The sequence below is a fragment of the Siniperca chuatsi genome, linkage group LG6 (assembly GCF_020085105.1).
Source record: "Siniperca chuatsi isolate FFG_IHB_CAS linkage group LG6, ASM2008510v1, whole genome shotgun sequence".
Taxonomy (NCBI): Eukaryota; Metazoa; Chordata; class Actinopteri; order Centrarchiformes; family Sinipercidae; genus Siniperca; species Siniperca chuatsi.
Genome location: NC_058047.1, coordinates 14,666,316 through 14,682,620, shown reverse-complemented (window position 1 = coordinate 14,682,620; position 16,305 = coordinate 14,666,316). Strand labels below are relative to the sequence as shown.

Genomic DNA, 16,305 nt, shown 5'->3' with positions numbered 1-16,305 from the left:
ATTTATTGTTTTTCTGTGAATCAGTTATAAAATAGTTTCTAACCACTGACTAACAGTCTCACCTTAGCACTAAACACTTGGAGAGATACAATGGTAAATAAAGGAATTACTTGTTTACATGCCTAAAAATAGCATATATCCCCACTCAACCTCAGCTTAACTTTGGGGATGTCTAGATCTAGCTTTACAATTAACTAATAGTTTAGATTCATCAATAGACTGGTCCATCCCGCATAATGAGGCATGTCTAGCTAATGCAACCACATTCTGCTACAGGTTGACCATATAAAGAAAAAAACCCTGGCCAAACATATTTTTCAACACAGTTGCATAAAGATGATATGGACCAACTTGTGAGCAATGAACTTAAACCGAAGTTCAGTAAGTAATTTCATGAGTAGCCTATGTTACCTGAATCATTGCTCCACAGGTTATTTAACAAATCCATATGCAGTTTCTTAAAAAATTTATTTAGAAAAAAAAAGTCATCAATTAAAAATTACCAAATAAAAAAGGAAAAACCTTATGAACTCTGTGGTCTCCCAACTTTAATCAGTGGCAGCTAGGGCTGCAGCTATCGATTATTTTAGTAATCAAGTATTCTACCGATTATTCCATCTATTAATCGAGTAATCAGATAAGAAATACTTTTTCTTTATTGAAGAGCAATAGTAAATAAGCAAAAGAGAAAATAAGACAGGTCTCTTAAAATGAACAACCAAATGGTTACCTTTTTAGAAAAATCTACATTTTTATTGCTTAAATTGCATACAATAATATTATCTGTCAAAACTATTTAGTGTATTTAGGTGCCATATTACATTCTGGGATTTAAAGAAAAAAAATCTGAAATGCAAAAACAAACAAAAGTTTCAACCTAACTACAGCTCAGGCATAACGTAAACCTTTGCTGTCTTCTTTGTGGCATTTGTAGGAGGCAAAAACGAGTGGACAGGAACTGTGACTATCATAATAATAAATAACATGAATGAAGCTCAGGCTTTCAAAAATTGACTGCAGCATTTTATTTTCTGTGGTTAATATCTTGAACAAAATCTAGCTAACTTAGGGACATCATAACTAGCCACCACATTGATTTATATTGTTAACTAGCCATTACATATAGCCATAATTAACGTAGCCTACATACTTTATTAGCCTTTATATACCTTGTGTTGGGTCTGCTCTGTGGACTGGATGCATAGACTGTAATGTTATGCTTTCTGCTGAGATGCTGAAGTATAGATGTCATGCTACTTTGGGTAGGCTAGTTCAGTTTTACAATAGACACACTGTACAGTGTTTTCATGGACAAGAGTTGCTTTCTCTGGCCTGTTTCTTCTCTGCGCCCCTCGCTATTTTCTCTCTCTTCCTCCTCTTTGTAATCTGCGCTGTCAAATCACACCAAAGACGCTCTGAACCGTCTCTGATCACACACAGCGTAAGCACATTGTGCGATAGTAATAATCATCCATCCGAAACACAGTGCGCTGTATAAAGTTATATGGAATAAACGAAGCTTCGATGCAAATAATTTGAATCAATATTTAGTAATCAAGTTACTTGAGTTACTCAAGGAATCGTTTCAGCCCTATTGGCAGCTGTCAGAGGTTGTGATCTCAACTGCAGGAAATCAGCAGAAGAAAAAGATATCCCCTTTAAAAATAGAATATATCTGTCCTGTAAAAATGATCCATATGCTGTAGGTTTTAAGTATCAGTATTCAAAAATTAAACATCTCCTAAAATGTCGCTACTTTTCCACTTCCAAATGAGACTCAAACAGTTAACCAACAACAAAAGATACTCTAAGCCATGGATTTTGTTACTTGCTCGAGGCGGTAGTTAATGTCTTATGAGAGCACATTCTGCCACAAATTCAAACATGTTGATGATTATTTAGGATTTCTAGTATAAAAAATTCAGCTCTCAGCACTGCAGGGAGACCTCCGATTTAAGGTACATTAACGAAGAATATCTTTATTATTATCATTATAATTTATTTAGGTGGCTGCTAGTCAGGGCACACATACATCATTAAGTGCTTTGAATACTGAATCCTCCCTTTGAAAACTCATTCCAAAGCATTTAACTGTTGTAAAGCCCCCACCCAGCTACTTCTAGTCCTCCCTCATTTTCATATTAATGGATTAGAGCATGCTGTGCTTATCTGATAGCTGTGAGGATGACTGCATTTATCTTATGGCTGTCAAATCCTCCTCTCTGGTGCTTGCCCTGATTGCGTTAGGGGAGTTTTCAGAAGATGATCAAAAGAGCCATCCTCAGAGTCCGAGTGGCAGTCACTCATTCTACTTTGAAGTGTCCACACTTTGAAGTATGCCAGGGAAGAAATGATATGCTGGTCAAATGAAAGGGCCTGGGACTAAATGTAATCACAGGCTGTCTCCCAGCACATCAGAAAAGAAGCCATTTGCCATGGAACCTGGAGTCGGTTATTGTAGTAAGGGGCGATTTGTCCAAAGGACGTGGTACAACTGAAAGGTTGTAATAGGCTAATTACCTATCGATGGAATTCCATTAAATCTGTTGGATATGCAAAACAGTCTGCTTCAACCATTGCATAGGCAACCTGAATGTGCAGTCACAGCATATGGAAATATTTATCTCAATTATGACCCATCAGAGAAAAGCAGACCTGCAATCACCAACTGAACTACTTGAACTACCATTAACACACACCAAAAAAAAAAAAAGTAAATGTATCTTCAGGATTTAAAAAATGCCAATAGGTCATTAATTGCAGGGAGTAAATACAGTCATACTTCTTAAGAAAGCTATAAAATCTAATTAAAATGTATTTTGTTTTTACTGATTTTGGAAAAAAGACTTTGATATACAGTATCAGTGCTAAAACAGTTATGTCATTCACCACATTGGGTTTGGAAAGTGGTGTTTGTGGCCAACTAAAGTTTGGAGAGTGTTGGTTTTATGGAGATCAACCTGAAACTTTGCCAATGTCTGCAATTTTCTGCACATAGGCCTGCATGCCATAAAGCCATAAATATGCTGTTAATACAGAAAACACGAGCAAATACACAAATTCTGCAAGTCGAACACCACAGAAATTCCCAGGGGAAACTAAAAACAGACCACTCATCAATGATTGAGTGTTGTCAAATTGGCAAATGTGTTTCTTACCTTGCTTGTGTTTTATCTATTTGCTGAATTTTTATTTTAAATGCTTCCTATGTGTTGTCAAAGTGGTGAAGATGTTTTTTCCATCTGCTTGTGCTTTGTCTGTTTGCATGTGCTGTATTTTCTAAAGTCACAGTGTGTTGCGCTCTTTCAGGCACCGCATAGGACTTGTAAAACAAGGTGATTTAGTTACCAATTTAAAAGAGAAACACAATATATAAAAAAAACTATAGTATTAAGAATAGGATAACACATTTTCAACTTTAATAGTTTATTTTCATCCATTATCTCTAACCTTATAGGGGGGGCTGGAGCCAATCCCAGGGCTGACACATAGAGACAAACAACCATTCACACTCACCTATGGGCAATTTAGACTGCCAATTAACCTAACCTGAATGTCTTTTGACTGTGGGAGGAAGCCGGAGGCCCTTGCAGGCATGTCGAGAACATGCAAACTCCACATAGAAAGGCCACTTGCCCCGGGCCCCAGCCGGCCGAGTGGGTGCGTATTCAGAACCCTTTTGCTGTGAGGTGACAGCGCTAACCAATGCCCCATTGTGTCGCTTATTTTCAGTCGTATTATATTGTGAGTGTATTCAAACCAAAAGTTTTCTATCATGAATCGTACTATTACCAATTATACCTGATTGTATCGTTACACCTCCAGCACATAATTCTGGCTATTTATATTTGGTAGGAGTAATCACTTTCATTGACATAAGGCCAAGCAGGTGAAATGGCTGTAAAGTGACAAACATGTCTACATGGCAAGTTTTATTTGCTGGCCTTACTCTCTTCAACACTCAGCCATTTGGGGGTAGGGGTGGGGATTTTTCACACTGTAGATAGTTCTGCTGCAGCAGTCAGTGAAGTTTGACAGAATGATAAATTGCCCTGACTGACTGTCAAGTTCCTATTCCCACTCCGACTGTTTTGTGTTTGCATTTTTTCCTTCTCTCCCCTTCCTGCCAACCAGCAAACTGCCAGCTAATAATAAACTTTGTGCATCCAGTGAAGTGTGGCCATAAACTGTTTATTGAGACGATAATTTGGCCCACTATGTGTGCATATGAAGTCAATGCATATTCCTCAATTAGAGAGATGCAAACTGAAGCAAGTACTTGTAAAACACGGATCATCGTTGTTGACATGTTACTAGGAGAATGAATGGTGCCAGCATATGGCTGGAGCTTAATGTGCTTAAAGAATGATTGCTGTTTTGTGTAACAGTTTAATTGCCCATGGAAAAATTAGCTTGACAGTGAAGTCCTCCGGAGTTTGGGGTGATTGCTGCACGATAAGGACTGGAAAGCCCGCTCAAGTCCCCTTATCAGCGGGTGAAATCTGGATGTGCAAAGTGGGTGTTTAATGCTCTCCTTACCCTTGAGCAAGGATTGTACCCCGAGTGTTCCAGTGCTGCAGCCCAGTCACCAGTTGAAAAGAGTTAATGGGAAACTGCCTAGTTTGTGTGTATCAATGCGATCAGTCCCGACCCTGCAGCTCCTCCCACAGGATTTTGTTGTCATTAAAACATGTTCTCAATCAACTTGTATGGTTAAATAAAAGCTGAATTTAAACAAGAAATGCCATCAGAAGAAATACACTGATAATACTCCTATAAGCCACTCTGTCATTATTAATTTAGCTCTTGACATTGCTATTTACTTTAAAGCTTACAATAGCTTGAGTGACATGTCAGCCTTTCAGGGTATTGCCTGCTCATGGAGTACTGAGCTGCGGTTCTACATCACTCTTTCATAGGTCATAGGGAGGGGGGTGAAATAGCCTTTAACATAGTCTGTTTCAGTCCCGTTAGGTTGGGTGGATGGCTGGGCAAAATTGCTTTGATAAGCTTTTTCCATTGAGATTTGAATCCATGGGATAGAAGTGTGACCTTTGAAAAGGCTGGCTAGAATACTAGAATACATATTTGATTGTTTCCTGTGATAGGACTCAGCTGGGACACATTTGTCTCTCTCTTTCCAAGCAGCCACTGTACATATATCAACCACATACTCTATATGTTTTGTTTTGCCTTTTCATTTAAGTGCATGAGGCATCTCTTCCCCAAAACATCCCCCCCAGGAAACAGCAGACAGCAGCATCCTCTACACTGACAACTCACTACAGTATTTGTACTGTAGCTTACTTAAAGCTATATCCAGCAGAACGTGCTTGGTCCTGAACTAAGAGGTAGCTGCAAGTGCACAAGGACAGTAGCTCAGTCGGTTTCTATGTGAACGGTGAAATGAATTATTCAAACTTGACTTTGTATCACTGCTACATACCTTGAGTTGTGCCTGCTATGTTGCTCTGGAATTTGGCAGCTCTTGCAGAGATGCTAAGCAAGTTTTTAGTGGTCTGTTCACCAGGGATCTCTCATTCACCACCGGATTCCTTTTCTCATAGTTTGCAATGAACTGATGCGCAGTTCAAGGGCTGACACTTGAGCATGCTTTAAACACGATAGGAGGTGAAAGATAAAGAGTTAGGCGCTGTATTTCAAATTTCAGATATCAACAGCAGGAGTCGTGTCTAACACTTCCTCATTCAACTGTTGAGCAGAGTATGCCGAACTAAAGAGGTGCTCAATGGGCACACGCTTTTTTGGAGTGTCTGTAACGTGATGAACAGTAGACCTTTTTTAACTGAAATATGATACTGAGTTACTGCCACACTAAACATTTAATGGCAGTTGACAGTCATAGATGATCTCTTTCCAGGCAGTGACTTTTTTTTACTCTTTAACACCCCTTTTGAAGGAGGTTCCTCTAAAATAAAATAAAGTAATCGTTTATGATTATTAATAAGTTTTCAAGGATTTTAGAACTACAACTAATTATTTTCATTATTGATTAATGGGGCAGCTGTGGCACAGCAGCAGGTAGAGCAGGTTTGATCCCCAGCTCCTCCACATGTCGAAGTGCCTTTGCATGGTAGCTCGCTGCCATCAGTGTGTGCGGATATGTGTGAATGGATGAATAAAGGGCAATGGTAAAGCACTAAATAGCTGTAGCCGTTTAATCTGTTGATTATTTTCTTGATTAATTGATTAGTCCTTTGTATATAAAATGCCAGAAAATATTATAAAATGCCCATCACATATGCCCAGCGCCCAAGGTGACATTTTCAAATGTTCTTTTTTTGTCTGATGATCAGTTTAAAACCCATAGAGAGGGTTGTTGTCACAAAACCAGAGGATTTTGAGGATTTCTTTTAAAAAATTAAACAAATAATCGATTATCAAAATATTTGTGGAAACTAATTTCCTGTCAATCAACTGATCGTTGCAACTCTAAAGGATTTATTACATTCTTGGGCTGCCAGACCACTTTGAAGGTAGGGAGACACCATATTTCTTAGGTTTTAGTTGTATACTTTCCTGGATTATCTTTTTTATAATAACCACAACAAGTGAAAAAATTCTGATATATTCACTGGCAGACTAGCAGTCTGTTTAAGTTCTAGTTCTATAGTGTTTCCTTCCCGTGGGCAGAAAAGTGGGTGGTAAAAGGTTAGTGATAGTGTTTATTTTAACTCTATGATATTCTTCTGAATTGAATTATTATATGACTATAACAATAACCTTGTAGATATGTTTAGACAGATATATCTACATTTGTTTGGGCTCCTTTTTGTTCTATTCTTGTTACAACTCATCGCATCTTGTAAAAGCCACTCATTCTGAATACAGAAAAGTGAAAAATGGTAAAATATAATTTCTAGTATCTGTTCTTATATTCACACATTGCAGTGTGTTAAGTATTCATGCAATGGTCAAGCTCGACAGATTGATTCAGTTCCACGCACTGTGGCGGCCAAGACAGTTAATTAAACAATAAGAGCAGTTGAGCTGTGGTATGGAGTCAACTTTTTGTTCAGTAGTTACATACTACAATATGTTCCAATTTAATGGTAAAGTAAAAAGTAATTAATATTTTTAACTCAAATCCTCTGAGATAGAGGGATTCATCTATCAGTAGCTATTTTATTAGTTATTATTAACTACATCTTTCCTCATCCACCCCTTATTTTGGAAATATACCATGCAGTTTTTAAGGAAAAAATTTAATGTCTCAATAATATTGACATAAGATATATTTTGCATCAAATCTAATGCCCAAAACAAATAATACGCGTTTTCTCAGCCGAGCTAGGTCCAGCAACTGAAATTGTGTTTCCTGCCTACAGTGCATTTGGCTAAATATGTCAGCACAGAAAGTAAGAGTGAGGTAATTCTATGTAATTCTACAACACATGCAATCAGACATGACTCAAGGCTCCTTTGGCCCTGTTCCACTCTCTGGATTTTAGCGGCCTCAGATTGACAGCCAGGGAGCAGGGTAGGGGTTATATATCAAGGCAGACTAACAGCCTGTTTTTCAGGCAGGCCCTGCACAGTGTGTGATTCTACCCCTAGTTCTGGCCCACACCTTGAGTTGGGGCCAGAAGGCAGCAGCACACAATGTAGCAGCGTGGGTTGTTCTCCATTTTCGGGAGTTAAAAGGATAAATTGATGTAGAAAATGCTGCTCTATGCTATAATGGATTCTTCAGTGATGCCTGCCCTATCTGTGTATTGCAGCCCTGAAGGAAGTGTACTCACAGTTCCCCTACACAATGTGGGAAATTGCTTACTGCAACGGGACTTAACCAGCATTAGCACTGAATGTGAAATTAACCTTGCTATGATTTCTTTAATTTGCTTGGAGTGACATCTCCCTCAGGTGAGAGGGGCCTTTGTCAGTCTCTCAAATATCTCCCAGCATGCACTCACATACAACTCATGTTAGGTCCCTTGGTGGTTTTACACTACTTACACCAACAGTGGAGGTTATTTTCTTCCATCTTTTATTCTTCATATTTTTTCAGGATACATAATGCTTTTGTTTCCTGTAGTGTCAAGGTTGAGCACTCAACATATAATGTTCTTCAAAGCATATATCAAGGATGCGATTCTCATTTAATGGCTTCTATGACCTTTGCAAATCCTTCCTGCTGTAACCGATCCATTTGCAGCCAGGGCAGGATGATGCAACTAGATCTTGCATGAAAAATAATAAATTGAATTTCATTTATCAAGAAAGACGCAAACCTAATTTGATATTTTCAAATGGAAATTTGTCCATTATTTTCCAAAGTATCTGTATTTGTGTAAAGTATTTGTTTAAATGTAAGACCACATACAGTATGTTTAGGAAAAATGTTACAGTATAATCTTGCAACACAATACGTCTTGTATTTATTTATTTATTTGTTATTTAGTTGTCATAATTAACGCCACACTTAGTACTTCAGTTTAGATGTGGATGATATAGGCACAAAATAATTTCCTATGGTTTGCTTCATTTTTACAATGTCAGTATTTCATAATATTTTCATAAATCAAATCTAAATAAACTCAAACTCAATATGTAAAATCTTATTAGTTATTCAAGACTCTCATTTTTTCGCTGTATTGCAGGACAGTATTTGAATAACAGCACTCTCATATTCACCAGCCACAAATAATATTTCTGAATGGTTGAGTTTTTTATATAAAAATTGAAATCAGTCAACAATACATATTTTTGGGTCAATACAACAATCTCTCTAAAACCACATCATTCCAAACTCACATGTATTCCTATGTCTCTGAAATAATTTTCACTGACCAGCAAACTTGTTTTCCCCCTGAGTTTCCTAAGCCTAAACACTGTAGTATTGTCAATTTATTTGGCCTCCATTCTGGGTTTTGTCAAAACTTTTTGTTTGCTGCTTATCTTACAGAATTTATTCAATTATAACTTTGTGCACTGGGGACCATCTTTTGGATGTCTTTATTACAGCTTAGCAACAGAATTTGTCTGTGGTGAGAAAATTAATTTGGCAGCAAAGACACAGAAACGGGGACTAAGCCATATCTCTCCATTTTCTCTCCAATCATAATCAAAATTGCTCAGCGGGAAGACAAGTCCTCACTGTACCTTCCTGCAATGAGCTCTGCTTGAATTACTTATGCTTGACATTGATGCTAGTAGCTTAAGTTATTTCTGATTTACTTCTTATGTGCACTTATACAGTCTCACATTGTAATAATAATTAATTAATTAATTAATTAATTAATTAATTAATTAATCATTTTACCTCTTCAAACTCACTCCACTCAACAGTGGGACCACAGTATAGGTTGTATGAGCTATGAAGAAACTTACAGTGTGATTTCAGCTGTACAGTTATTATTATGAACTGTTCCAAATGACTTTTTCTGTGAAACAGATTCAGGCATGTTGCATGCATGAATGTGTTTATTTAGTGATTAAGAGCAAAGCCAGAAACATTCAGAGGGAGGAACGTGCTTTTGCTCAGACATCGCAGAGAAAAGCAGAGTGCATCAAAAACATTGTTGTATATAGTAAGAACGGGGATGTGGGATATAAGAGCACAATAAAAGTCTGTTAATGCTTAGTGGCATTTTGTGGGCTTGCCAAAATTGATATAATCATAGTGATGATTTATATCTTCCACTGTACTTCACTCGGTTTGACTAATCTTGGAGGCTTGACTAACATTTGACCATCTCAAAGATGTCATTAGAAGGTATTTTCATTCTGAATCATCAGCACAATGCCCCACAATTCTCTTCACGTTTGTGAGCACATGCAAAGTGTAATATTTAGCTCCATCAGTTTAATTGGAAGCCTGCATGCCACCAGTGGATATCACTAAAGGGTACTGTTGAATGTGGGAGTCATTATCACTCACACCTGTTTCTCATGATTGTGCCAGTTACATGGAGCCTTGCATTTATAGTGTATGAATTGTACAAGAAACTGAAAGGCCTTTTTCACAGCAGACATTTTTACATGTACTAGCAGGAAAACCACAGGAAGGACTGCTAACATTAATAATGGCTCTCTTTAGAAATACCAGTTCTGTACTGGTGTTGTGTATGCAGGCTTATTGGCATTGCTTACTGGCACACCTCAAAAGAACAGAGCCACGGTTAATTTTATTAATTACACCTGTGCTTCACATAAAAGGTGCTTTCAGGAATCCATATAGATTAACTCAATATGTGTGTGTTCTGATGAGGATTGTGTTTTCCATGTTAGAAATGTAAAAAAGGAAGGTGTATCTTCACATTTTGTATGGTTTGAATCCTTGTTGTCAGCTACCATAATGAAGGCACAGACAGTTAAAATGTCCTGCTGTTTCAGCTGGATTTATACTTAAATATAGACTGACATTATGATCCCCATTCATTCTCATCGCCCAAGTCTTGAGCGTACCTTTAATCTGTTCTGCATCTTCAATTTTCAGTGATATATAACTTACTTTGTCAGTTATATTTATATTGAATGAAATGCAGGGTTCTCATTTTCAAACCAGTTAGCTGGAGGAACCAAAAGTGAGCCAGGGATGCTGTTTTATATCATATGGTCAACAAGCATAGTTTTCCACCATTTTCCAACTACTCTCCTATCATGAAATTTACACTTGTTCATAGCATTGGGGAACTCACTTTCATTTTCCTCTATTAGTTCTTGAGAATTAGTTGGTATTCTAATGTTTTCTCACTTTGCAGTCAGTATACATATTTTATGTCTTGTTGTCACAAAACCAAAAATGTGTTTTGAAAGGAAATTAAATTAAATTGATAGTTTTAGTAATTAGGTCTCAGACTTCAGTCAAAATGACATGATTCCTTGGACTAAAAGACATTGTCTGGTCTATGGTGCCATACCACTGGACATCAGGCAGGGCGGCATCAGACCGCCTGCCTTGAAGAAAATAACTTCCAACTAAATTGAATCAGGCAGTATCAGGTGAAACAGATATGTCCAGTAGAGTGAAGTTGTGTTCTGCTGGTAAGAATAACATTTCTGCTTTGGGTTTTTGCCTTTTAAAATAAAAGTTCAGACTTGTGTGCTATATCAGAAGATTTAACTAAAAATGTAATTACTCCATGCTCTTTTACGCTAGAGATGTTGTCTGATGGCTAGAGGTATTCAATTAACTGAAAGGAAAGGACCATACATCCTACAAGCAGGCATGGATGAAATTATTGGTAAGAATAATAAGTAATTAAACCAGCATAGACTCTGTCAAAACTGCATTAAAAATGTACTCTGATGTTTATTTAAATGTGTACTATATGAAAAACCGATATCAAAGTGAAGTGCAAAACTAAACTCAAAATCAGATAAACTGCTCTCAACATGAGAGGAGTTTGTGATTTTGGTCTGTGTGTGCACTTCTGCCAACTTTGCATTTGCATTTCTCCTGAGCAGGTGGAAACACCACCCTGATTTCAGGTCAAATTGAGTACAAAAATAAAGGCTTAGAAATAATATCGGTGCCTTTTCAGAATCGTAGTCAAGCTCCTGAAAATATTTGTGTACCAAGGAGCTGTGCAACACTGTTAGGCAGAAGGGAAGAAAGCCTTTCTCTGTTCGGATCATACCATGCCACACCACCATGTCATAGAACATGACTCATATATTTCATATATAAGTTTTCATTTTTATTTAACATTTATTGTTTTGGACACTGATTGCTCCAACGTGCCCTGTGCAACCAACTTCCCCCAGTGGCAAATAAGTGATTGATTGTGTTTCCCAGGATGTGACAAAAACGTTTCTGTGCATTCCTGTGGAAACCACTGCATTTGATTCAGCCATTTGGTAAATGGTATTGGAAGCATACTTGGCCTCATGGGTCAGTGCTTTTGATTTCATTGCCCTAGTAAAAGACATAAGTGCACACAGTGGATTTCCACGTTCCGACACGTATCATAATTCCTCATTACAATGGCATACAATGGAGCTGTGCATTAAGTGCAGTATATAGGTCAACCATGTTAGGTTACTACTTGGCGTGTGGAGGGACAAATCTGCACAGGGCACTGAGACATAAAGTCCTGTGAAAGTCTGTAGTTCCTTTATAATCCATGAGTAGGTAAATAAAGTTCATTTATAAAGCATCTTTCTAGAGCAGACATCACAAAGTGCTTCACCATAAAAGTAAAAACAATAGACATAACCCTGCTGTGTAGGTTCTGTGATTTGTAGCACTGATCATTATATGCAGCAAACAAGCTAGACATATTGCAACCACTAATGGTAAAATCTGTGTTTGCAATATGTAGACATTCATTAAAATTAATATATCTGATTTTAGCTTGGTCATGTGCAGTGGACATGCTCTCCTATGAATCAGTGGTGCATTACGAAAGTCAGTGGCACTTGGTACAGATGGGCAGGAGAATGAATTTTGGTAATTGTGTGGCAACAGGTGCAAAGCACAGCTATGAAACAGTTGGATATTTGGGGGAATCATTAGTGTAGTATCGCTGGCATCAGTCATGGCCAATTAATGCTTGATTTCATCCATTAAAGAGATAAATGCGACAAAAAGCGAACCAAAATGATTTGCCCCGCCTCGATGCAATCTGAACTTTACTCCCATTTTCCTACATCATAACATTCAAGTATGTTTCCGATGTCTACTGTTGAGATGTAAATGCAAGGCCAATTTAAATGTCAATGAAAATTACATTAATTATCAATACCATGTGGAGAGCAAACCGATGCTGTGCCTCGCTCAGTGTCGTTCACAAGGCTTTTGAAGAGGTCATAATATGGATAGAGCTTGGTGTTGAAATGAGGTCTAATCAACAGATAAATAACAGATGATAAATAAAATAATTTAATTTTAATCAAACAATACGGTGTCTCTTTATTTAAAACACACATTTAATTCCACAGTATTACTTAACCAAAAGAGAGAATTTCCTTCTCACAAACACAAATGACAATGAGATTACATTCTTTTCAAATAGTATTATTTTCTAAGCAGGATTGTTTTGCGAGAAAGACAGCTGGCCGGTAAGATAAACACATACTTCTTTGTCTATTCTTCTTTAAAAGCTCTTGTTTCAGTGTTCTTTTGCACAGTTTTTAGGAAGATGTGATGTCTTTTATCAGGACTAGAGGTGCTAGCTTTGGCTGTAGCCTAGCATAGCAGGAGACCTACTTATTCAGTGAAACAGATAATATCCCATCCCTCTGCATCTGTCATAAATTATAGATATATTACTCAGGCTATAAGTCTCAGCAGGGCTACTGCACAGGCAAGGACTTGCACTGAAGCCACGGCAAGAACAATTCACACATCAGCCAAACTGTTTTAAGTTAAATTTAATTTCAGCGTATTAATGTTTGCTGAAAAACTGTCCCTTGTACTTGATAGCTTGATGCCTGTTCCCTTGTAGAGATCCCCGACATTGCAGCTGACAGTAACATGCTATATCTCTCAGTCTAGTGCTCTCTTACTTAAAGTAAAATAGATAAAATAAGTAAAATATATGTCAAATGTCTCCTCATATTATTCACAAAAAGCTTAGGTATATCTGTTTATGTACATATCACTTTGGTATAGGTACAAGGAAGAGAATGAATTTCACCATGTTAACCTAGTCTGCACAAATCCCTGTTATTTTTGACACCAAACTTGCACTGCACCGTTTGATCGCTGTACTGCACATCCCCTCCCACATCAGTGGGATTAAGTTTAAAAAAAAAAAAACTGTGTGCACCCAATGAAAAAGATGCTTCTTCACTGGTGCAAAGCCCAGCCATGAGCCATGCACCGCCACAAAAATAGAGCCCTTTGTGTTATGTCTCCGTCCCTGTGCTCTCTTGGCATATTAGCGGTTCTGTTTTTCAGACACATCCGGTGCTTGTTTATGGATCAGTTTTTCAAACATTTTTCTTTCCTTTGCCGTTGTTTGTGCAGCTACCAATATCTTTGCCAAGAGTCTTGGACTCCATTGTTGCCACCACAACAGTGTGAGAAGAGACAGAAAAGCTCATTATCGACAATGCCTTCAGTTTCAAGTTTTTTGACACAGTAGCTAACAGATAAAAAGCCACTAGGGTTGCAGAATAAGGAAGTGGCATTATATAAGTATTCAGCTCACTTGTAGGTGAGAGTGGCAGCACAGAATGGCATTATTTCCACTCCTGAAGCATGGATTGTCTTGATACTGGCTCCTCTTTTATGAGAAATTGCTGAGTCAGTGTCAGGTCTCTGTGGCTTTCTGAACAGTATCTTGAGCTCAGTTTTTCTTGATTGTGTACTGTCTTTGATCCCCATGTCTTGCAAACGCATCCACACATCTTCCATCCCATACCACCATTACCACCCTGAAAAGTTGCATAAAAATAGATTTCACACTGAGCACCACTGGGTTGGAAATTAATTCTGGTCATGGGAGAATCTGCCACAGTCTCTTTAATACACATACACAGTGCCGCCTGCTGAGACCCTATAACCATTTATTATATAACCACACCCAGTCATATTGGTTTCATTGTTAGTATTCCCAATTTCATATAAATCTATCTATCTATCTATCTATCTATCTATCTATCTATCTATCTATCTATCTATCTATCTATCTATCTATCTATCTATCTATCTATCTATCTATCTATCTATCTATCCATATATCCATATATCCATATATCCATCTAAACCAAGATATTCTAAATTATGTATGATAATTAAGATATCAATGATGAATTCCGATGCTTAATATTAGTGATCATCTGCAGGTGGCTTATTGGCTGTCATTACCAAGACTTGGACTTAAATTTAACAGATAACAAAATGCCACTCAGGGCTGAATCATTTTATTTTGTAGTAGGTTTAAAATGTAAAATAGGGCTGCAACTAACAATTACTCTAAATACTGAAAAATCGATTCATTGTTTTGTGCATAAAATGTCAGTAAAATAGCAAAAAAAATGCCTGTGATAATTTCTCACAGCCCAAGGTAATGTATACATATAGCTTGTTTCATACTATTATGTATGATTTTCTTGAATTCACTTCACTTATATATTTTGTCCTGATTATTCTCACTGAATTATACTTGACACAATACTGTATGTTATTATTGCTTCTTTCCAGTTATGCTTTCAGTTCTTGCTAGCAACACATTTACAAAAGATCTATCATCTGTCACCGCTAACTATGGTAATATACATTATGTTAATGTTTCTTTGTTGATTGGAGTGGACATGTTTGTGTGGATTTGTGCTCCCTCCAGCTTTTTAGGTGCACTACGCCCCTGCTAATATGTCAGTCATGGTGCTTTGCTGCTACTGCCTTTGGCTCCGTTAGCTAACTATAAAGCACTGACATGTGCATTGAACCATCGGATTTGTCTGTCTTCCAGGAAGTAGCTCTGACTGCAAGGTGTGGAGTTGAGCAAATGATGAGTGGATGACTGGGAATACACCATTATTTAATTTCCTGCCACCAAATCAATATAAATGGATCGATGCACTGCTAATCCGCTGCTATTTTAGGATGCATGGAAGGTAATCAGGAGTTCAGTACAATGCTACCACATGGTAGCCATAGGTTACAGAAAGCCTAGGCATATATATATATATATATATATATATATATATATATATATATATATATATATATATATATATATATATTTAAATTTTTATTTCTTTATTTATTTTGCACACGGTAGCCATAGGCTACAGAAAGCCTATAGCTCTCTCTCTCTCTCTCTCTCTCTCTCTCTCTCTCTCTCTCTCTCTCTCTCTCTCTCTCTGTGTATATACTGAATGTGTGTGTATGCTGTGTTTGTATTCTTTGTAGATACAGTGTAAGTACTTTGCCTGCATTTTTCTATTTCTAGCCAAGAAGCATGACAGTGGCGAATATCTTAACATCACCGGCATCACAAGGGACCAGGCTGGAGACTACGAATGCAGCGCTTTAAATGACATTGCCTCTCCTGACACCAAAACAGTAAAAGTCACAGTCAACTGTAAGTACATCTCTTTCTTCTTCCTTGCTTCCCTGTTTTTTCCACACTGGCCTTGCAGACATATGAAAGAAACCGGGGCAGTCCTCAATGATACCAGTGGCATGTCCCTGACGGTGCACCTCAAGAAAGTACACCTTCAGTTTGAAGTTTTCAAGTTTGAAAAAGTAGAAAGCTAGAGCTTGAAGTTTTTAAATATTTAATGTGAGAATTCCCTTTTTGTCTGTGCATGTAGGTGATTAATTCACACAAAGGAAAGGTCTGACTGTTCTAAGCATTATTCCATTATGCAGGTAATGAGTCTTTCAAA

General features: G+C 37.5%; 1 protein-coding gene across 3 annotated transcripts in view; it reads left to right on the top strand.

Annotated features, from left to right (window-relative positions):
• The window catches only part of negr1 (neuronal growth regulator 1), a 137,772-nt gene that overhangs the window by 65,351 nt on the left and 56,116 nt on the right, over positions 1-16,305 (top strand). For all 3 annotated transcript variants that reach the window (XM_044201121.1, XM_044201122.1, XM_044201120.1), the window contains exon 4: positions 15,867-15,998. In XM_044201121.1, the coding sequence (XP_044057056.1) occupies positions 15,867-15,998 (132 nt within the window). The remainder of the gene's footprint in view (positions 1-15,866; positions 15,999-16,305) is intronic.